The 24167-nt window shown below is 45.7% G+C and overlaps 1 protein-coding gene across 4 annotated transcripts in view; it reads right to left on the bottom strand.

Moving 5' to 3' along the window:
• Nucleotides 1-888: 888 nt before the first annotated feature.
• TRUB1 (TruB pseudouridine synthase family member 1) overlaps nucleotides 889-24167 on the bottom strand; it is a 184453-nt gene continuing 161174 nt past the window's right edge. For all 4 annotated transcript variants that reach the window (XM_086922900.1, XM_086922899.1, XM_086922898.1 and 1 more), the window contains exons 5-8: nucleotides 19536-19608; nucleotides 12431-12570; nucleotides 2488-2544; nucleotides 889-1832 (exon numbers count right to left, since the gene is read on the bottom strand). In XM_086922900.1, the coding sequence (XP_086779026.1) occupies nucleotides 1537-1832; nucleotides 2488-2544; nucleotides 12431-12570; nucleotides 19536-19608 (566 nt within the window). In that variant the 3' untranslated portion in view covers nucleotides 889-1536. The remainder of the gene's footprint in view (nucleotides 1833-2487; nucleotides 2545-12430; nucleotides 12571-19535; nucleotides 19609-24167) is intronic.

Here is a 24167-nt window from a genome sequence, read left to right as displayed (position 1 = left end):
TAGGCTCTCGCTACTTGCTTTTGCCACTTAGAGTCAGCTGTCCAAAGGCAGTAAGTAACAGACTTCCAATTGGAGTGCCACGGTATGACTGCCCGGAAACATTAGTAGAAAGCGACGGTACCCACGAGAATCCCATCCAGTCAACATTAACTGCCCCAGGTCCCCAAGAAAAGTACTTCACACCAATCGGAGATTCACATTTCATCAAGGTTACATGAGCTGAGAAAGAATCCTTCTGTTCCGAGTGTGCCTTTCTTTTCTGTCCATCAACTGTGTTTTTTGCAATTTTCACCCCGAGTGGGCTGGGTATGCTCAGACGTGAGTCCCAGGCTCTCCACATCACTGGAGTCAAGCTATCCAGGCTGAAGAAGGCTGATAGCCAGAAACCGGTCCTTGGATGCTTGATTCCGGTCTAGGAAAGACATGGCTTGGTAGTTCGGGCTGGACTGTTCCCATGAGGCACAGGGTCAAGGCTGATTTGCATATAGCCAGTGTCTGACCTAGGGTGGTGTGGAGTGCAAAAAAACGATGGATTGAGGCCCAGATCTTTGTACTGGGGTGAATATAAGACATTGTTCTGCATTCTGTCCATCAACTGTGTTTTTTGCAATTTTCTTTTAAACACTGCTGTAGCATGAACACGTTTTACTGCACACTTTAAATTCACCATTTATACAGCACGCTTCAGAATCTGACTTGCATCCTAGCGCTCAACAGGTGGATTTGTTATCGTACAAAAGGGTACTCAATTTACCGACCTCAAAAGCTTGCTGGGAATTCAATTCATGACGTCCAGGTTATAAAGAAACCATCATGGTGCGCTCAACCCTATGCAATTATACATTACTGTGCTGCTCCCATGCTCAAGGTTGAATATAATACTATAAATAAAATTGATGTTGGCATTTTAATGGCAATAGAAATGTTTTAGAAATTAATAATGTCGGCTCCACACAAAAGAATGCTTCGTTAAAGAAAAATAAGTATTCCAGTGCATTGCCTTTCTTTTGCAGGTCACAACAAACTGAACAGACGAATTACCCTTTCAATCGCAGGGTCTCTGCAATGCCATCATGTCCTTGCGGGATTTCTGATCGTGACAAGTGAATACATAATAACTGACTAATAACAGACAAATAAAATGGTTAAAACGTGAAAAAAACGGGAAAAGAGCCAGAGGAAAAATACCCGCGTTTCATTTCAACGCATAATAAAAAGGGGTAACCCGTCACATGGACTGGAGTCACTGCTGGAAGACAGCTCGATTCCGAAAAACACCCGGAGTTCTAAGCGACTCCCTGTCCAGGTATCATGCTGACCTTTCGCCCCATTCTTGAAAAGCTCCTTCCTCCCCCTGTGGGTGGAGAAGGTAAATGCAGATACGAGTCACCAGCTGCTCTGAAAACCTCCAGGCAGCAGTGACTGTAGATGGAAATTGTCTTGCAAAGTACCCCGAGGCAATGATGATGAATTTCCCTTTGCTATGGAGAAGACTGGCATTTTTCTGGAAGTGCATCCACCCTACAGAGTAGGAGGCTATGGGCGTCCATCAGGAACTGCAGTCTCTCCTGAACACTCCTGAAGTCCTTGCTGCTTCTGGTCACAGTCCGGATCACGCTTCTCACTCGGCGCTGGCCCCTCGGCCTCTTTGTTTGAGTCTTGAGCCTTAAACCTCTTAGAAGAGGGGTCTGTGGCAGTAGATGCTGGGCCTTGTTCCAGGGCCTGTGCAATCCCGTCTATGGTCCAGTTCTCCTCGGGTACTGCATTCTCTTCAGTAAATTGTCCTTGCTTTGTGCGTGTCAGCTCCTTCACGCTAGCGCAGGAAGACAGCTCTAGAGAAAGAAGAAAAACAGGTCTGACTTTGCAATTGGAAGGTGAAAAGACTAGGCTGAATTAATGAAGAGTTTATAATAGCCAGTGCTCAACCTGTAGTCATGTGGGTGCATTGATGAAGAGTCTGTGTCTGGGACAGGAGCAGAAAGCCAAAAAGTCAAGTTCTGGAAAGCTCTGATCCAGTGTCAGAGGAAAGCAAGCAGTGAGCGGAGCTGAGAGGCCTCTCATGTTAAGAGGAGGCACTAGGCAGGGAACAGGCAAATGTCCGACTATTAAATAGCCATAACACTCCGGGGATTCGAGATTACCGGAGTGGAAGAGGTAAATGGCGAATGTATGGGCGAGGCTTAAGGATGGAGTACACACACAGGGAGAGTAAGGCGAACCAAGAGAAACTGGATTAGGGTTTCCAGGTACCAAGAAAAAGCAAATGTGAAAATTGAGGAAATGGAAGCAGAGGGCACCCACGGGTGGATGTTAGGTGCAGTGTGGCTGGTATATAGCTGCCAATGTGAGGATTCTATAGGGGATCTGGACAAAGGGGAGAGGGAGATACAAGTATGTAAGTGAAGCGAGAGTTACTGGAGTGGCCGTTTTAGGTGCCATGCAGTTTCAGGTAAACACAAAAGGCCACATAGCCATTATTGTACACACCTTTACCAACGTCGCTGACCAGGCTCCGGATATAAAAGCCTCCTCCACACTCGACATCTGCAACAAAAGAGGAGCAGTTTACCAGAGGTGAATCGAAACGGCACAGAAAACAGAATGACCCTTCAAAGACCCATGTAACCAAACGCAAGGATCAAATATTGATGGGATGCGGCATAAATTATTCATCCAACACGTGCTGCGGAGATGCAGAGGCGCGGCGCAGAAATAAAAGGAAATGGATGAGCTTATTTAAAATTACAAGCCAGGCTTCACTGAACTGTCTACTGAACACATCCGTTCTTCGGATCGCTCCCGGCTGACGCGGCAGCAGTTTTCTGTGAACAGAGAACGTCCTGTTTTCTGAAAACATGAGGAGCCGCGGCTCCATAACCGAGTGTTCCGAGAGCGCGGAACCAAGCGGGTGTGACCGCAGCTCCTCTCTGCCCAGTGATCCGGAACGAAACAAATAATCCGCTAGGATCACAGACCGCCATCTTGGTGAGCAGCATTCATGACTGACACCCACAGATCGAGCAACTCTAAAAATGATAACAAAACAAGCATTGGCAAAGCCAATAGATTTCAGCTTCGCACAGAGAGCTTTGTCAATGTTTTTAGACATTTTGAACAGTAGTGTGGATGAAAAGAAAATAATAGTTTTGTGACATGGCAGGGCTGGCATCGTCACTACACTTTTTTCTTTAATTTAAACGGTTTAAATTAAAGAACCATGTTACACAGTAATCTGCGCTACTGTGCAACAAGTCTAAACAAGCATAGGCAACCCAATATGTCTCACCATTGCGAGTGCTATTTGCTTTGGCAATGTGTTTTCGACAGTGTGTACACTAGTGGCGGACAGTACGGGGGTGGCAGGCGCGGGAGAAAAAAAATTCACTTACCTGATCGCCATGTCTCTCCTCCGTCTCTACCAGCAATGCAGAGTTGTGACTGGTCTGTGCTCCATGGTTCCGCGCTCAGATGGGGACAGGGAGCCTGGGCATGTTCTCCACCCAGGCTGTAATGCAGCCTGGGTGGAGAACATGCAAAGTGTGCAAGACGGCCGGCCAAAGCGTCATATGTACACTTTAGAGTGTAGCAACCACTCCTCCTCCTTGACGTCAGGGGAGGCAGGCCCCACCCGCCCTAACCTGACATTACTAAAAATAAAATGATAACTTCAGTTATTATCATTTTCTTTTTTTTTTTTACACTGCTCCGTGAGCAGTGGGGGGGGACGCTAATCTGCCTTAGGGAGGATCTGCCAATGGTGTACATCAGTGTGGCTGCTGCTCAGCATGGCTAAAAGTTAGTGGTGTGGAGTGGGGTAGATTAGGGTTGAGTGGAATATGGTAGATTGGGGTAGAATGGAGTGTGGTAGATTGGTATATGAGTGGGAGTAGAGTGGGAGAGGAAGGAAGGTTGTGGATTGGGGAAGACTGAAGTGGGGTTGATTGGGGTAGAGTGACGTAGATTGGGATCAGTAAGGTAGAAATGAGTGGAGTAGATTAGAATGGGGTAGATTGGATTGGAGTAGATAGAGTGGGGTAGATTGGGGTACATTGGAGGGGAATGGGGTAGACTAGAGTAGAGTCAGGCAGGGTGGAGTGGGGTTGGGTGGGGTAGATTGGAGTGGGAAAGATTGGGTGGATTATAGTAGGGTAAAATGAAAAAGTGGGAATAGATTGGGTTAGTTTGGAGTGGGATAGATTGGGGTAGATTGGATTGGTGTGGGGTAGATTGGATGGTGTGGGGTTGGTTGGGAGGTGTGGGGTGGGTTGGGATGAGTGGGGTAGACTGGAGTGGGGTAGATTGAGGTATGCTGGAGTGAAGTGAAATAGATTGGTGTGGAGTAGATTGGGGTAGGGTGGAGTTTGGTAGATTGGAATGATATAGTAGTGGGGTAGTTTGGAGTGGGTAGATTGGGATAGAGTGGAGTAGAGTTGGATAGAGGGGTGTGGAGTAGATTGGATTAGGGTGGAGAGATTGGAGTGGAGTAGACTAGGATAGACAGCAGTGGGGTAGACTGGAATGGGGCGGGTACAATAGATTGGACTAGGGTAGTTTGGGGGTAGGGTAGATTTGGGTGGCATGTGGTAGATTGGAGTTTACTGGAGTTGGGTAAATTGGATAGAGCGGAATGGAGTGTGGTAGGCTGGGGTAGAATGGAGTGGGTTAGATTGGAGTTGGGTAGATTGGAGTTTGGGTAGATTGGGTAGAGTTGAGTGGGGTAGATTGTAGTGGAGTTGGATCGATTGTAGTGGAGTCTAGAGTGGAGGGGCTAGACTGGGGAACAGTGTGGAGGAATTGGATAGAGTGGAGAAGGCGTTTTGGGAACCACCCTATTTCTTGGCTCCTGTTTGACGAATCACCTGGAAACTTGCCAAACAGCAGCTGAAGTGACTGGTGTACTAGTTTTGAAATTGTCTGGAAGGTTCGTCAAAAGGCGCCAAAGTTCTATGCGAAACAAAAAAAGCTTTGTCTATGTGAACTAGGTTCTGGCTATAACTACATTCACTGAAAAAAGCAAAGGTTAGCATGACGTTTTAATTATGTGTTAAAATAAGTTAAAACTGATGTTTAAAAAAACAGCATAAAAACTGAAATCCACCAGTACATGCCATGCAAGCATACAACCTCATTCATTGCATCACTCATGACATGTTCAATGACATCATTGATGACATCCCTGATAATGTCATAGCAATATACAGCATAGAGTTAATGAGTGTACACATGTGGGTCCATAGCATTAAAAAAAGCGTGAGTCGTATTATCAAGTGTGATTGTGCATGTTGAAACTTGTATGGTGCACCGTTTACAAATCACTAACGTTTGAAGTGCATGAATTACTCTATGTTAAACAACCCTACTGTGGGTTGCAGACATATGTTTGAACGTAGGTTCAGGAGTAATGCTAAAGCCTGTTCCAAAGAATCTGTAAGAAAGGCCAATGCTTCTGTTGCCAACACATCATCCATAGGTGGGTATCTGGGCACATGCTCAGGTTAAATAGCTGTAATTCAGAGGTATAGACACATTCTAGGTAGCATGTGTGTGCTTGTGAGGACAAATGGCTTTGTTGTGATGAAACAAATTTTACCTTCTGGTCGGTCATGCTTCACTTCATGTTCAATGTTGTGTGTCGATATCCTATCTCTTTACCACTTATTCTGTGTATTTCTGCCACCAAACCTGTCTGCCTGCACCTCGGGATGCCACACAAGCCTGGGAAGAATCCCGAGAGGAGCGAGGGGCACACCGCACAGCCCGCAGTACCGGCCACACTCTGGGGAGGACTGCAACCCCCAGAGTGCATTACCTGCCCCCACAGCTGCTCTGAGTGCCGCGAGCGAGGGGGAGGCAGGGACATTGCGCTTATAGCGCTGCCTCTCCCCCCGCGGCGCGGGAGACTTATTCTATGTATTTCTGCCGCCAAACCTGTCTGCCTGCACCACCGGACGCCACACAAGCCTGGGAAGAATCCCAGGAGGAGCGAGGGGCACACCGCACAGCCCACAGTACAGGCCACACTCTGGGGAGGACTGCAACCCCCAGAGCGCATTACCTGCTCTCACAGCTGCTCTGAGTGCCGCGAGCGTGGGGGAGGCGGGGACAATCCACTTATAGCGCTGCCTCCCCCACCGCAGTGCGGGAAACGCGCAGGACGAAGCCCGGATGAAGGGCGGACCCGTCAGAGACTGGAGGGCCACAATGTTGAAATTCTTTGGTCATATTGTTGCCTGCTATTGGTAAATCATTAAATTTAGCTTCTATAGCCAACATCTCAGGTGGCCATCAACTTGCCTCTAGCAGCCGGTCATCTGGCAGCATGAAGAGCACTTTATTCAGTCATGCCCCACTTCTTAACGTCTTGCAGCCACCTTATAGATTCAGGCTCTTTCCACCCCCATTGCAACATTCATTTTAGGTCCATCAAGTGCAATATATATTTTAGCGGTGTTGATTGCTGCCTCTGACCAAGCCGCAACATCACTGGATCAAGTGGTATAGACATGCCCAAGACCTACCTGCCCTATGAGCTCAGTAATGGCAGCCAATACACTGCGGTATTGCCGGAGCATAGATCGCACCACCACCAAGTCCACATGTATATTTCTGACAAGACCTAGCCACTAGGATGGCCCTGGTGTGCTGTCTCGAATTTTTCGCAATCCCCATCACAGCACCCAAGACACACCCCACACTTCTCGCTCAAACTAGCTGAACCTATAGAGAATCTCCTGATCTGTTGAGTGTTTAATTCATCCAATCGACCAGGTCAACTATGCCACATAATAATACACCTCCAGATTTGGTACTCCCATGCCACCTTCATTTACTAGTTCAAGGGGTGGGTAGCCCAATATACCCTTGCGGGCTCGGGCAATCAATATGGTTTTAGCAAAAAGTGCCAGCAAGGGATTTTTTTCAAGAACCACAGTTTTACAGTGTGATGAGGTGTTAGACCTGTCTGACTTTTTGCGTAGTCCCTGCAATTTATTATTTATTTTGTCCCCTTTTTGCCCCTCATGCCTTTATTTATTTTTGTGTCCACTAGCTTTTTCAAGGAGTTGGTCTAGGGGATAGGTGCTTTTTCACCCTCATAGTTTTTCACCTCAGGCCTAGAGGCCTTTCCTGACAGGAATTCCCTTGGAGTCACAAAATGGTGGCTACCAACTGTCCCAACTATCATACCTGGAACCTGTCCCATAGGATAGAGTAGGGCATTCCAGAACCTTCTGGTCCCTTCTGGACCTCTGAGGGTCAGCCTATAAAAGGCGGAATGCTGGTCAGCCATTTTGTCTTACCAGAGGGAGTCAGCTGGAGGACAGGCTGTAGCTGAAGGTGGGGGTAGGATAGTCAAAGGGTTGACCTATTGATTCACCACCCTTCCTCCCTTGGGTTACTTGACTTGTGCCCGCTGCTTTGGATTGCTGGAGACCCTGGGCGCCTGACCAACCCCTAGTCTAGAAGTACGGGGGTGTGAAAAGGAGAAGGAGACTGCAGCGCTGTGGAGCGCAGTCCTCTGCCTAGTGGAAAGACTTGAGAGAGACTTTTGCCGAGCGTTGCTCAGAAGGAGAAGGGTTAACCTTTGTGGCCCCCTGGTTCAGCTCCTCAACTGAATCCTGCCCCTGGTTGCCGTGGTTTCCCCTAGTGATAAAATCCCACAGAGTTCCACCTCCTACCTGCTATGGCCGATTACTGGCTGTGGAGAGGAGCAAGCACTGAGGGAGCGGAAGCGGAGTAAAGCCGAACCGGTCTGCTCGCGAGCCAGCGCGTGGTGAGCAGCGCAGGATCGGAGCTGTGGCCACCGGTGCTGTGAAGAGGGGAGAGGTGTAGCGAGGAAGTTGCTTCATTGCAGGACCAGCCCTGCTGTGTTTTCCCCGGTCCCGGAGTGAGAGAAGCGGAAGAGGAGGCGCCGTCGGGAGAGCGCGATCTCCAGTGAGGAGACACTGCACCCCTGCGCATGTCCGGTGGAGCCGACGGGCTCTGAGAGGAGGAGTCGGCCGGAATCAAGGACGCGGTACAGAGCGGCTCCTGTCAGCGGAGGCGCGCCCTGCCTGCATCAGCCCGGAGGTCGAGGGGCTGGGTAGGCGGAAAGTCCGCAGTCATTCCTTGGCAGAGGGGAAGTGTCATTACCGCTCCTCCCCGCGCCAGCACCGATTTGAACAGCTGGCTGGGCGGGAAGTAGCGGATTCAACTGCTGCCGATTGGAGCTTCCGCGGAGCCCTCCTGTCGGCTCAGCCCCCTTGAGACTCGGACCCTAAAGTCTCTATCAGAAGTAAGGAGTGTGGGGGATAGGGGGAAGACTAACCGCCCCAAGGAACTGAGTAGTGGTACGTCCTAGGAAGTCTTTCTGTGAAAGGGAAAAGTGGTGCTAGAGCCTGTAAAGAAATAGCTCAGACACACTGTTCATTTTTCCTCAACTGTGTTCTATGAGGTGGGGAGTAGCTTGAGGAAACAAACTTCATTAAGTGCTGGTCCAGGGAAAAGCAGTCACTGAATAAGAATCTGGGGGTAGAAGCAACTGCCAATATAGTGCTGAAAGTACCTGCTCACTAAGTAGGAGTATAAGTACCTCATAGAGGCTGCTGGTGCATATGTAACATTCTTGTATATCTGAAACCTCTCATTGGTTGTGTACCTTTTTGGTGGTTAGAGGTGCTGAGGGGGAAAAGTATAGAGCACTTCACAGAAGTCGAGTCTAACCAATTTTGAAGTCTAATGTAATGTACTGTTGATGTTGGGTAACGATATAATCTAGCAACTGGAAAAGTATTATTATTATTTTCATGTCAAACTGTAAAGTGCTAAGCTGTGATTTCTAAGGACAAAAAGAGCAAAGAATATTTTTATAAACAAGCTCGTATTTTTCCAAACATTGGTGTAGCGTCATTTTTGAGTGCAATTGCGTTGATTTACTGCTGGGTGGTTTGCAACCTTTACACATGTGCCTCTTGTGATAGTGTCTTACCCTAGGCCAGGCTACCCTAGGTGACCTGACATACTTAGGTTCCAACATGAGGTCTATACTATTAAGACTTGTCATCTGAAAAAAACAGTCACTGTTCTGTATGTTACTATCTGTTTGTGGACCTTATAGAAGCTACCACACTAGCCCTAGGTAAGTCAATCAATTTCAAACCGTTTTAAAGCAATTTTCTGGCAATTCTGCTTAATAAATGAATTCTGAAAAAGAGTGTGAAGCAACACGGAACAGTTATTTTTCAAAAAGAGGTATTATTTATATTCTTTTGAGTTCAAATTTTCAAGGGTACATAATCAAGAGTGGTTGCACATGAATCTTAGGTAAACGGAAATGACAAAACAATCCATTAATACATAAGAAAAACAATCCAGTCTATCCAAAATACATAAAATTGACTTCTTTTTAAAATAAAATAGAAAGTCAGATGCAGGGTGAAGACGTGGACTGGTGTGTCGACTTTTCGGTCTCAAAGGTTATATCCAAAGACCATCATCAGGACAGAAAGTTTAATGCAGTGCAGATGACCCTTATTATAAAAATTAGAACTTGCTATGAGTAACCAAAGCTGCAGTTCAACATGAAGGTTCTTAACCTCAAGGAATCGCCAAATATCCCTTGTTGTTTGTGTCCATATAATCAAGTCGAATGATGTTTATTCATTATACTTCAAACCTGTTCATGTTTCCAGGATTCTAGTACGTATTAAATAGCAGAATAACGGACGTGAAGGCTCCTAAGCGTCGGGTCAAGGGTGTTCCGTGTTGCTTCACACTCTTTTTCAGAATTCATTTATTAAGCAGAATTGCAAGAAAATTGCTTTAAAACTGTTTGAAATTGATTGACTTACATAGGGCTAGTGTGGTAGCTTCTATAAGGTCCACAAACAGATAGTAACATACAGAACAGTGACTGTTTTTTTCAGATGGCAAGTCTTAATAGTATAGACCTCATCACACTGTAAAACTGTGGTTCTTGAAAAAAATCCCTTGCTGGCACTTTTTGCTAAAACCTTCATTTACTGGTATCATGGACTTCCGAAAGGTCAATCTTTTCCTTTTAGATGTCCAAATTAAGCCTGAAAGGAAGCCACTGAGTTTCTTAAGGAACACGTTCTTTGGAATGGCACAAATTCTCACAAAATACAAATTAACCTGAGCAGTATTAAAACTTTTGGCTACCCCCAGAGGCGAAAGAGGGAGCCTAGCCAAGATAGGGATGAAGGATTTAATTCACATAACAGCTCTCCAAAACTTCATAGATATTAGACGATCGTACCCCTAAATACCAAAAAGTCAGGTTCCCATTGAAGCGGGGTATTGGTGGCTATGAGATCAGATAAGGAAGATTGGGGACATTCATTTCCCCAATTAACCTTAAGCTTATAATGTGACTCAAACTCACCCAGCATCGCCATAACTTTCGGCAGGCTCCGCCTGGGTTCTCTCAGGAACAGGTGCGCACTGTCGGATACATGAAACCATGTGTGTGCTACATGATAAGTAATACCTTACTTCTGGGCCCTCTACCGCAAAGCTTATGCAAGCAGACCCACTGCTAAGGAGAACAACAGGGGGAAAAGAAGGCACCCATGTTGCTTGCTCCTCTAGAGCACCCACGTTGTGAAAGCACTTTAGGAGGGTGCAGCCTGGCTACCTGATTCCTGTACAGTAGTTGAATACACTTCAAAAGGAAAAGTTAACTTGCTCCACACATGACACCAGTTGTGGTCCCTCTCCAGGCACCACAGACACACCAAGTCAGGGTCCAACGCGGACATTTGTCGATGACTGGCACCACAAGGCTTGAACCCGGTGGGTTTCTTCAGGGACATTTCTGGTAAAAAAAATGGGGAAAAGACACACTAGACTTCCACAAAACATCAAAAGAAGTCAGTCAAAAAGGAGAGCTTAATCTGGATCTGCGCTGATGGCACGGAAAAGGAACTGAGGTCACTGCACTGGGGTGGCACCACGCACGTCACTTCCAGCAAAGATGATGCCAATGAAGCCACGGCGAGTCGAACTATGCCACCTACTGGCTTTCAAGAGGATTGCTGTAAATGTTTCCAGATCCAGTCTGACACCTGGGAATATTCTAAGGCACGGTTTCTGCAACTAGAAGTCTGTATCAGACGTTGGCGCTTTAGCACAAATCCTGCCTTCTAGAAACGATGCAAATCTGAACAGGCCAGATTCAGCAATGGTGCCAATGACTGCTCCTCGAAAATATTGTCTTGAGTGATATGAACACTTTTACCCAGCCTGTGGTGGTGAACGAGCATGAGGAATTCTGTTCTACTTCCCAGTGGGCTCCCCCTGCCACGTCTGTTCAACAAAAGTCATTGACTATGCTGCCTTTGATCTTTCAGAGACTTTCGCTCTAGGTGGGCCTATATTTCCATTTACAATTGTTTTGGCCCTTTCTGTTTCTTGGTTGGAGAGGCTTTCTGGAACAAGACAGACTCGAGATTGAAAAAAAGAGCGATACAACTATCCATTCCCATACCTTTTCTTTGTACTAGAATTGTGTATTAATGCAGGACCAGGTTATGTGGCAATAAAAGGCAAGGTATGTGGCTGGTAATGTAGTAAAAAGAGGTAGCCAAGTGGACATTCTCTGGGATTGTCAAGCCACTCTAACATTTTTATATACAAGGGTACCGAAAGAAAAGGGTTCAACAGAGTTTCTTCCTTTCCCTAGGTTTACTCATGTTAGGATTAATTCCCTCATTCTGATGTTAAGACTTTTTTTTTACCACATCAGGGTAAAGACAATGCAAGATGTTTAATGATAATCTTTCTAGTATGGGTTGTTGCTTTATTATATGCAGAGTTGGTGAGTGATGCTCCTGGGTTGTGCCTGCAGGGCGATGAGGTAGTGGCATTTTTCACAAGTATGCATTTACATTTTCCGCTATCTCCCATGTTGACCATGCATCCATGTTCGATGCGTGCCTTTCGGCTGTGAAGGGGTCATGTTATCTTTCAGTTTTGGACCTCAGTAAGGCCTGCTTCGCCCCAATATCAAATGGGCTGTACTTCAATCTGCATTCAGGTACCTTATGGCTAGTATGTTCCTACTTGGTTTCTTCTTTGGTTTATGGGTTTAGCTGGTGGTACACTTTCCTATCTTAGACCAGGGCTGGGTGCGCTGTTGTTCATCTTGGTGACAGTTTGGTCAGCAAATGCTTGTTGCATACATTGGGTCATTTCAGGGATTATTAGTCTATGTCTGGCCATTTTGGTGCAATTCCATTGGCCTAAATGCAAGACGTGAGGTAATGCCAATCAGCACCTTGTGAAGCATGTAGCCTTATATCAGGCACCTAACACACATGCAGGTCGAAAGGTAAACATCCTTATAACCACCTCTAAATGCATACCTGCTTAGTTATCACCCTGCAATTGCATATGAGTGAGAGTCACTCATATCTGCCAGTATTGCTCTTACCAAGCGTGAACAACGGTGGCTGGAATGCTTTGAGGGATATACTGTAGACTGTCACCGGCCTGGCAGGTTTGGCTTCCACCTTTTCTCCCTTCTGCGCCAAACTTGAAAGTGTTGCCCCATCTTTCTTCAAAGCAGAGTATCTGACCAGGTAAAAAACAGACAAGCAATATGATATAAACCGGGCATGTGGTCACATGAGTAAAAAAGAAAATCCATGCTAGAACATATTTCAGACTCCGCTCCTTAAGTGAATAAACTAAGTCAATCCTACCAAATGATATTGGGCCAAATAAACAAATGGATTTTGGCACAGTGAAATAATCTTGTTGATTTGTGCTAAGTCTCCTGTGGGTGCCAGAGAAAACATTACATTACTCAGGCAGCCTCCTTGAGTGCCATCCAGTAAGTACAGAATTACTCTTTCAGCCTCATGGGGCCAAAAAAAGACAAACCCAGCAAAATGAATTTTCAACTGATTGGGTGTCCAAAAAGAACTTTGAAGGGACTGAATCCAACTCTTTCGTGCAGAATCTCCCAGTAAGCAAATAAGAGATATGGCAGGAGAAAATCTCACTACCTCCTGAGGTTGTCTGGTAGAGTTCCTGTCATGTTCTGAAGCTTCTTGTTAAACCTCTCCACTAAACCTATTGAATGTAAAAGTAGTAAGTCATACCAACTTACTCCCACTTCCCTCACATATAACAATAGGAGAACTTTGTTCCACAGTCGGTATGTAGTCTCTAAGGAAATCTAACCCCAGAAAAGATCCGTAGGGAGACCTAGCTACCACCTTTGCAGGCGTGCTCGTAAGGGGCACTATCCAGCAAAAACGAGATATATTTGTTACATGCTGTTGAGTGGACTAACTATGTGTATTCCAACGGAAACGCACCTTCAGTCTGCATCTGTGACACCTCATGCGGTCACAACGCGGTCGTTATAACGACCGCGTTGTGACAACACATACCATTACTCCGCAAGTCGTTACAACGACTTGCCGCGGGGGGAGAAGGTGTTGGATTTAAAATCCAACACCTTCCCTAAAGTCCGCACAGACTGGAGTTGGAATAGTACATTTTACTATTCCAACATCTAGCGCCCCCCCCCCCCATTCTCCGCAAATCGTTGTAACGACTTGCGGAGTAATGGTATGCGTAGTCACAACGTGGTCGTTGATACGACCGCGTTGTGACAGCATGCGGAAAAAAGGTATGCGGAGTGAAGATGGTTATTCGTATTCCAACTACTCAAATGGAACACCTACCAATGGTACAGGCACTAACTGTGCCTTGGTCTTACCTCCAGACTTACCATTCAGCTGGCATGTATGACAGGTTCTATAGAACCTCTCTGCGTCTCTGAGCATTTCTGGCCAGTAGAACAGAGGGTCTAACCTATCCTGGGTCTTTCAAATGCCCATGTGTCCTTGCTAGCACTTGGCTCAGGATTCAGTAGCAGACTATCTTCTCAGGCAACATAGTATCTTCCTATCACTCCTTTGTTGACCTGGTTCCTTCTGAAGTTCCACAAACATAGGGCACTCAACCTGTGCCTTGCGGAATTCTTCCCAGGCAGGTCCTTGAGCAGCTAACAACTGCCTCAACTCTGGCAGTGACCCAGACGCCAACACTTGCTCCATTTCAAGTGCCTCACTCTCCTCTCCTTCCGGAACAGGGGCAGTGAATGCCATCGGCAGGGCTTTCCCAGAGTCCACCCTGATCTGCTGGCTACCAAATCCTGTTCTCTGCAATTTAAGACTGGTTAAATTCTCTCCCCAAGACGGACATGCAGCATGTGCTTTGGTCAACAAAGGTGATGTTGTTTAAGCCACACAGGCTCCTGGGCCTGGTCCTAATCCAGGATCAATCAAATCATAGTCGAAGAGACATCCAGCTCTTTGTTTTTCTCTTACCCAAACATCTCTCATGGCTGATTTTCCATAGATTTCCATCTCAGCCAGGGCAATCGGATATTCCATGTACTCTCCATTGGTGCTAAACCTGTGCCTCCGGCACCAAGGAGAATCACCTGTGTCGTGAGATACTTCCTCTCAGCCAAAGTTATGTGAGCTCTTCTAACCCTCAGGAGAGACAATCCTTCCATCGATACTATCACAGTATTAAGTGTATGTGCTTCAGACCATCTGCTTCTCTCTCCCAGATTTTCATTGCAACTAAGTTAAGAGCAACAGGGTAATCTCAGGTCCCTTCCTTCATAGTCGAAATATTAGCCATGATAGGTGTGAGTGGTACGGGGTCTTTCACCTGGCAGTCTCCTTTGTAATACCCTCCTTTTGACACTTGAAGCAAATTGTCACCCGGGGCTTGGAAGAAGATTTATTTTTCCCTTGTTAGGCTTTTCTGGCTAGGACCCCAATTCACCTTCTGTTTCTACCCCGGAACTTTGGGGATTGCCCTGGCCCTTACCCTCTGGTTTTCAACCACTCTGTGGAGTGCTCCTCTGCCATCTGGATTTTCAGCCATTCTACTCCAGCTGTTTGTTAACTCTGTTTGGTAACCACTTGTCAGCCAACACTGCACATTTTCCCAAATCCCCCTCAGTCAGACCTGGCAGGTATTGCCAAAGTGCGGAAGAGAACTCCTCCAAGAATAGCTTTCGAACTATTAACTGGTTTAGGGCATGAAAATCCTTAGGGCCAGATGTATCAAGTGTTTTCCCGTTCGCAAACGGGAAAAAGCTTTTTGGGAGGTATCATCCCAAAAGGCATAGGCAAAATAGGGAATCGCAATTTTTGCAATGACCGATTTTGCAAATGCATTTAGAGAATCGCAATTTGCGATTCTCTTAATGCAATGCAGGAAGCGCTTTTTAAATTGTGGCCCCGTCTTTAAGGACTAACAATTTACCACCAACTTCAAGTTGGTGGTAAATTCCAAATCCTTAGAAAAATCGCAAATTTTTGCATTTTTTTAGAGTGCCATGTGGCGCACATACATGTCCTTAGGGCATGTATGTGCGCCACATATGCACACATGCATATTTCAGGGGTGCAACAGGGTATCCTTTTGGCACCCTTGAAATTGCATGTGCAATTTGCGAGTACCTATTGGGCACTCGCAAATTGCGCATGCAATTCCCATTCATTCCTATGGGCCTCTAGCCCCATAGGAATGAATAGGAAGCCATTCCTCATTGTCGACTCACAATTTACGAGTCACAATTAAGGAATGCATAGGATTCGCAATTTTATTTGCAAATCCTACATACATTGCATTTTGCGAGTCCATAATAGTGAATTGGTAAAATTCGCTATTAGGGACTCGCAAAATACAATGTTAATACATCGGGCTCTTAGTCTGCACAAGCATTAATTCCAATCATGTAATACTCAGTGAATCCAAGTCTTAAATGGTACACCATCTGTTCGCTTGCTGTCTTGAAATATTGGTAAGTAGTGCGCTGGCTACAGCCCAAACCACCTGATCAGAGTTTCTTTTATCTGCTCATACAGCATTTGCTCAGCCACAAGCATCATTCCAATGACTACTGTCCCTTCTACAGACAATAGACTCATAAGCGCTACTGCCTTAGACTCATTATTCAAAGCCTGAGCCTAACAACCGATCTCAAAGCTCACAAACTATTCGAACACTTTCTGTCCCTCCATACACATGTGCACAAGCTCTTTTACAACAATGGCAAGAACACTATGAGAATGAAGTTGAATCGTTTTTCCCAGATGTAGCCATCTATGCTGCCATCGTAAACGTTTCCTTCTCTGGTGCTATCCTTTCTGTCTCAAGTTCCCTCTCTTTTTCTTTGTCTCACTTTTCCCTTTCTTGCTCTTTATGCTCCCTTTCTCGAAACTCATGGGTCAATTTTTCCCGTATTTCCCTCCTCCTTTCCTATCGTTACTGTAGATCTAATCGCAACTTCTTCTCAACTCCCTGGCTTTCTATTCTTCCTTAGATTTCTGGAGAGCCCACTACAAGTTCAGGTTTTGCTAGATATAATGCTCCTGAGGGAATAATTTGTGGTCTTGGTGTCAACTGAACTATAGAAATTGATAACCGTGAATGTATTGGCAAATATCTGGAAAGCAAATTTTGTTAACACATGGGATGTCTTTTAGAGGGAAATTGAACTATGGGGTTGGAAGAGCCCAACTCTTCAACATCCACCTCTGGTTCTTCTCTCCAGCGCCTGTAATGGTCCTTTAACGTATCTCACAAGGATCCACCAATACTTACTTCTTGGATTCTTCCACCCTCTATCCATAGACAGATCTCACAGTTGAAGTAAGGTCAGGGTATCCAGGCCTGCTCCCTTCAGTCTTGTAAAAACATATTTATTCCCGTAAAATTTTTTCTCTGTTGTGCCTATTCCATTATTCCACTCTTGGTTTCTTCTTCTGGATTTAGCGCCGGGACGCCCCTTCGCTGGGGCAGCTGCGCGCTTTACAAGTTCCAATAACATAACATATCCACCATTCTTGTGTAGGGTGTAATGTAATAAAGTTGGACCTACTGTCTGCTATGGAAAATTGAACTGGCCTCTGTATTATTTCATACCACTCGCGACAAATGTCAGACCCTATTCGGATGGCATGGGGCTGGAGGCAGGGGCTACTGAGCCAAAGCTTTGGAGGGTGCCTACTGCCCCAGGGCCGGCCCTACTATGGCTCTGGAAACTGTGTCAAGCACAGCCCCATCAGCACTTGACTCTGGAAGCGATGACGAGCAGTCACAGTGTTCTCAAGAAGCATAGCATGGGGTTACTTGGACACAGCACTCACCAGCGGTACAATAAAATCAATGAGCAGCCTAGTGCTTCTCTTTATAAAAACGTGCCTTATGACACAGAAAGTAAAATAGTTCACTAGACAATCTTGTGGGAATACTAGATTCAAAGGCGTGAGTCTTGGGTGCTTAAAAGTGGGCCTGCTCCCTCTGGGTGCTGTAAACCCCTTTCCCCCTCAGGCTCCGTCTCCGACTCCTCAGGGTTCATGAAGTGGGTTCTAATAAGGTGCAGCACGATCTCTCCCACTTCTCTTAGCACACAGTCTCTAGGGCACGGGGTCCGCTAAATTTTCTTACCGTTTTTGGTTTGAGCGCGACGGTGGCCAATCGGACGAGGAGGTCTTCGGTGCCTCAGCTGCCAGGCATAGCGTCACAAATATTCTGAGCAAGGTTGCACTGGGGCACTTCTGGGCAGTGTAGGGTTCTCTACTCATTACAGGGCACCGCAGGGTTGGTAGTCTTTTCTAATAGTGGACTGGTCAGGACTGCACAGAACGAATTGGCAGTGCACTGGTCACACCATCCAAATGCTCCCATACACACAAAGGGTGCCACAACCAAGCACTTATCCTGGCTTCAGTAAGGCCTATCAATCGGGAACGCGGCTCCTGGTGCCTTGGTTGTGACTTTAGGAATAATGCAAGGAGGCCGCCTGGCACACAGATAGTGTAGGGCCCCCTTCAAGGAAAGCTGCACACAGCGGCAACCCCAATCTCATCCGTCATGCCTAATGGTTAATTTCTTATTAGATAAACCCAAACACCAGGGTCATTTACTGCAGCTCCTTCCTCAGCCACTTCCTCCTGCAGGGTTGCCGCTTTCTGTCCTCTTGCACAGGCAGGACTTCTTTGTTCTAAGGACAGGTTCGGCAATTCCCCCTTCAAATCCTACTTCAGGTGATGTTCTCTCATCGCTGGGGTACTAGGTGACAGACAGGCACCAATACTTGCGTGTGCATTAGTCCTCTGAGTAGGCTGAGGAATATCCCTCCTTGATACAAGAGAATGTGGAGCTGGAACAACAGATGGGTCGTCAGCTCCCAATTTTATATGGTTTTCACAAACGGAGGATGTGGAGTCCAGCGCAGCCCAGGTTCATCTACCCAGTTTGGGTCAGTTTCTTTTTCATGTGTCCCAGCCTTTATCTCGAGTGATGCTGCTCCCAGCAGGGAAGTCTCCAGATGGAGTACACACCACAGAGGTCCAAAAGAGGTCTGAGCAGGCTGCACCATGGCTATTAATGACTACTCCTGACAGCGATCGGGATGAGACAAAGGTCAGCTCCCTTCAAAGGAACCTTTCATCCCTGGCACCAGACTCAGGGCTCTTCACGCTTCATCCCCCATACCGTCCACTAAACAGCACCGCAGGAAGACTATTTACAAGCACTCTGGATCAGAAAGGGCCCAAGCAGTGTCTAGTGGAAACCCATATCCTCTTTACTCAGTTTAGCGTCTGGTAATCCAACTTCTTATCTCAGTAATGTCAGTAATACCCACCTGCCGTCAGGGAAAAGCAACCCCACCTCCATCTTATACACATGCCCAGGCCAGGGGCTTCCAAAATGAAGCCCACACGTAAGGGTCACTCATTCATTCAGATACAGATTTACTGCATATCAGCACATGCTCTGCTCGGGATCTCGGCACTAGTATTCCTGGTTCACCATAAGCAGAGGAACATCCAGATAAATGGGCCAGCAGACTCATTCACATGTTAAAGCTAAAAGGTCCAGGCCATTACAATCAGTTACAAACATGGTATGCTGTCACCACCACATGGTACTCCTGAAAGCCGTGACAGGGAAGTAGTCCTTCTGGTAATGTAAGGGCTCGTCTTATGCACCTCTCCAGGATTAGGACAAGTACAGGCTCTACCACAGTCAAAAGCATTCCTAGGCTTTCACGCACACACTAGATTAGCGCGCGACAAGGCCTTAATCCAGATACCAAGATCAGATGTTCGCATTCAGGGCTGGCAACATGACTGTACATCATGCAGGGGACATTCCCACCCAACAGGTGTCATTCTAGCATGGGTGCAAATATGGGGCAGTAACTGCACACCCACTATTTGCGATTCCTTTGTGTATAGTAATTAACAAATACGACACGATTCCAGGTTTCAGACATCAGAATGCAAGACAACGTGCAAATCTGTTTTCCGCTATTCCAAAGTGCACAAAACTGAAAACTGAATTATCTGCCACCAGGATTTTTACCAGGTTGTATCGGGAGAAAAAGAGTTTATGCCCAATTCAGGATTAGCGCCTGGGTAGGGGAAATCAAGCGCAAGTTATCACAATCTGTAACAAAAATGAAAGCATAAAATCCAAGCTATGCTTACATTGGTGGAACCTGCATTATGTCACCGACAAACTTTGCGAGGACGCCTTCCATGTCTGACCTGGTGATGTGATCTGTAAACGAAACATGTAAGAGACTCGTGAGCTTGCATGATAACACTAACAAGAAAAAGGCACGCATGTTTCATTTTTCCATTTCTCTTGCAAATCAGCAACACCATCTGCATTTGGATCCATTCTGAGACTAGAGTTGTATTCACCCCGTCAGAGATGTACACAAGTGCGTGTCGCATCAGAGAACACTTTTGACTGAAATAATTACGCTTTAGATGGATCACAGTTCTTCTGTGTGTTTTCCATGTGAGACCCACTACCTCACAGTGCTTTCCACATGCTTCTCACTGGTCCTATGAGTGTGTTCCTTCTGGTATTCATCCATTGGAGTTCAGTTCAGGTTTATTTGCATTAAAATCAGTCTTCACAAAATACAAATGGCGCTGAATATGTTTCATATACAATACTGGTTTTGCACAGCAGTAATAAAGCAATCGAAAAGAAACTGCTATAGAAAAGGTATAAAACATCCCAGGCAGAATTCATTGTTCCAGTGAGTTCTTCCTATGACTGCGATTTCCCCTGTGTAGTATTTATAACTGTTCTGCATAGCATGTATTTATCATAGTGTGCTTGCCGCATAGTATTCACAGATTTCTTGTGAACATTCCACATGGTATGCGCAGGTTGCACGTGCCTTCCATGTGGCACTGTATCCACAGTTTCTTTGTGCCGGTTACTCTCATGTCTGCTTTCTACATAAGGGTTAACTCTGGGGTCCCGGTTTACCTAGACAAGCATTGGCATAGACATAAGGTCTCGCCTTTGGAACCTTTGTTTAGCCAGAGCTATTGGCTTTGCCCATGTTTTTAAGCTATGATACGGGACTTACTTTAAGGGACTTTAGTGCGTATGAGGGTGGGGAGCTAAGGAGAGGCAATCACGTTCGTAGATAAAAGAGACGTAGAAGATAAAAAGGAGACAGGACATCAGTTATAAATAAACCAAAATGGGCTGTCTGTAGGGTAAAGAATATGCCTCTTTTAGGGGAATGTGGCAGACTTCGGCGCCCATTAGAAGCTGCCCAGTCATTCATTTTTGGCCAAAAAGGTTATAATAGTAGTAATAGTAGTGTACCGTTACCGCACAGTGGAATTCCTGTATCCTGTAATACTGCGTTGAACTCTCAGCACGTTACGACCTGCTAAAAACATGGCTTGCATTACGGGTTTAGATGTGCAAATTGGCACAGTAATATTGATTTTGTAATGTTAGTCCCAAATGCACATGACAGTAGGCGGTATTACCTTGGTTTCAGTATCAGAGCACAGCGTTGGAAATAAAAGAGAAGAGAGAGAAGAGAAGGGAGCACAACAAAAATAGATTCAGGGTGAAAGATGATTGTATGAAGGCTTAGCTTTATGTACTATGCAAAAAACAGTTATAATTAAGGAGTGGCGATTAGGGCCTTGGGGGTGCGGCCGACCAACGGGAGGCCTGCCGCCCCCGGGGGGGTTTTGGGCCGGGGGAGCAGCCGGAGCCCAATTGGGCTTGTTGGGCTGCACTTGGGATAGTTTTGGGCTGGGGGTGGGGGGATATATAACCGGCCGTTTCGTGTCACCAGCCACCATTTCAGTGGTGGTGATACGACAGCCGGTTTAGGGATTAGGGCAGAAAAATTTGTCCTTCCCATCCTTCCCGTTTTTCAAAGATACAGGTCGGGTTGGTTTTTCAGCATAAGGTCACTAGGGAACAATTTTTTCTTCGGTTTTAGGTTGATTTTGTTGGGAACAGGTGCATCGGGTGGGGAAGCATGTACATATCGGTTCTCGCTTGAAGCTGGTGCTGGTGTTGTGTTTGGGTTGTTATCGGGTGGCGCTTTTTCTGGGTAATAGTTGGTAGATCTGTTTACAGTTACAGTTTATTGGTTGGAAAATGTCACTACGGGAGCACGCAGGAAGGGGAAGTAGCATAGGAAGGTTACATAGATAGTTATGTTAGAAAATGATAAGAAGTGACAAGTTTAATGGGGCAGCAGGGAGGACAGATTTGGGGGGTTTATAAATGGTTGCAAGGGGAAAACTTTGGGGGTGGGTGTAAGGCAGGAGGAAAATATTTATTGAGGTTTAGTTTTGTACGGCACAGGCCAAGGAAATGGTAAGATGCCCCGTTCTTCCATAAAGCGGCCTTTCTCACACTTAACAAGCTGTTTGTGGTCTGTGCTGCACTCCCCTTTTGGCCCAAAAGGGTCTTATATTTAGCACATTGGGTGTGATTATATAGTGAAAAGTGGTCTCCCCTATTTAAGTGGCTAAAGCATATGCCAAAATCCCTAGACGTTGAACTACTTTTTTAAACCAGTTGCCTTAGATTCATGCTCTGGCTCACACAGAAGTACATAGTGGTAACTTTACTGTCAATCTTTTCCATATTTTCAATAAATAGTTTCTACAGATATATGACAATTTAATTGAATGCGACCTACGAACAAGTGGTCTACTGCTCCCTAAGATCACACATTTTAAAGCACAAATGCTGATGACAAGCAACAGCCAGGTCTCTTTAACTTTGTAACACATAAGTTGAATTTGAATAGAGTGAAGGATGCCTTCGTATGGTGACTACTGGCTGTACCAAAACTTCGCCGGTTGGAGAAAAGTGCATAGATCCAGTCTAAACATGCTCACTAGCCAGTTAATAAAAAAACGTGCACACTAGGCTGTTAATAAAAAACACACGCACTTGCAACCATGGAGCAGGGGGTTGGAGTAATTTGGTTACAATACTATTTATTTATTTAAGGCCATATGTAGGTAATCTACATTTGCCGATTCTAAAATACCGATTTTTACTGATTCAGTATTTTAGAATCAGTAAATGCTATGTAGGAAAAAAAAAAAATCGGTAAATTTTACCGAATCGTAAAGATTCGGTATTTAAGAATCGGTATTTACCGATTCTGTAATTCCCATTCATTCCTATGGGCCTGGAGGCCCATAGAAATGAATGGGAAGCCATTCACCATTACCGATTCGGTAAATATCGAATCGGTAATAGGGGGCACATATTCAAGGGTGGCAGGGTGTCACGGACACCCTGAATCGTGCATGTGTGCACATGTGGCAGACATACATGCCCTAAGGGTATGTAAGTCTGCCACATGGCACTGTTACAAAAGCACAAAATTGCTTTTGTAAAGGTTTTCGATATTTACCACCAACTTGTAGTTGGTGGTAAATAACGAATCCTTAAAGCACATAAGCACTCTTAAATATGCTTCCTACATACCATTTACTGATTCAGCAAATACCGATTCGATAAATAATGATTCGGTACATACCGATTCTGTATTTCCCGAATCATCGCCTACATCGGAAATGGCTCAATAACGGTCGGTAAGCCTGAAATTTACAGAATTTCGGGTTTACCGACACGTAATTAGCCACCTACATCGGGCCCTTAGTGTTTTATAGAGCGCGAAACAGACCTGTGAGGGTATCAGAGCCCTTTACAGTAGTAACAGGTGGGATACAAGGTCATAGGGGGGGTGAAGAGCACTCTGGAGCTGGTGAAAGGTGCACTTTCCTTGTTAGCGCAGAGCGCACGTTTTGAAAGGTGCACCTGGTGCAAATAAGGAAAATGCAACACATTGTATAATATGGCCCCAGTCTTGTATTCCTTGCAGCATCAGCTATACATGAAGTACTCACTTTTGTACTGTGTCCTTTTCCCATGGTATTGATCAGATGATACCCACTGTTTCTACATTATTTCCACATGGTATACTTGCCCGAAGTTTGAATGCCTTCACAGTGCTCTTGGTAGTCTCCTCCTTATTCTCAGTGATTCCCATGTATACAGCCCCATGTGGGCATGCAACAGGTTGTCCTTGAGTTTCTATGTAGTTTCCATGTGTTTTTCACTACTACCTTGTGCAATTATTATTTATCCATTGCTTTGACTTCTAGCTACGTGTACTCACTCCAATAGTATTTCTTCCTTTTGGTACTCTTGGCTGCAATGTGTTATCCATGGTTGGCTATTGCTGCTGTGATGCTTCCACTAAGTATTTAATGTTCCAAAGTGATATTTCTCCATCTTTCGCAGTGTGTGTGTGCCACATGTTCTTGACCCTTCTTCAGAGTGTTTCTCACCCTCTGGTGTACGTTTGTGTAGAATTTCTATAGCCCTGATGAGACTTCAATGCACTCCGATTTGCATCAGGTTCCTGGGCGCTCCTTCAGGTGTGCTGCAAGTCTTATCTGGAAGATGATGGGAGAGGTGCAGAGGTTCAGAGAGAAGCTCCAAACTTGGTGCAGCGCACGTCGCCATAAGCAAGCATGAAGGGGTAAGGAGAGTGTGAGAACAGATACAGTTGTCCATTCTTACACTAACCATCTTTAGAGAAGTCTGTGTCATAAGGTAAATTCCACCATAAATAAGAATAAAAGGGACCACTAGTGTTACACTTTGTGTGTGTACCTGGCAGGGACAACGAGCCAACACCTGGAAGTGGAGATGAGTACACAATGCTATACTATATGGACTTATGGAGTCCACCAAGGAGCAATAGAAGCAGTCGCCTGAGATGCTACTGAGATGGTGTGTATTCTCTTGTC

Source organism: Lissotriton vulgaris, chromosome 5 (genome assembly GCF_964263255.1).
Source record: "Lissotriton vulgaris chromosome 5, aLisVul1.2, whole genome shotgun sequence".
Classification (NCBI taxonomy): Eukaryota; Metazoa; Chordata; class Amphibia; order Caudata; family Salamandridae; genus Lissotriton; species Lissotriton vulgaris.
The sequence above is the reverse complement of the archived record's forward strand: the minus strand, read 5'-3'. Positions and strand labels throughout refer to the sequence as shown.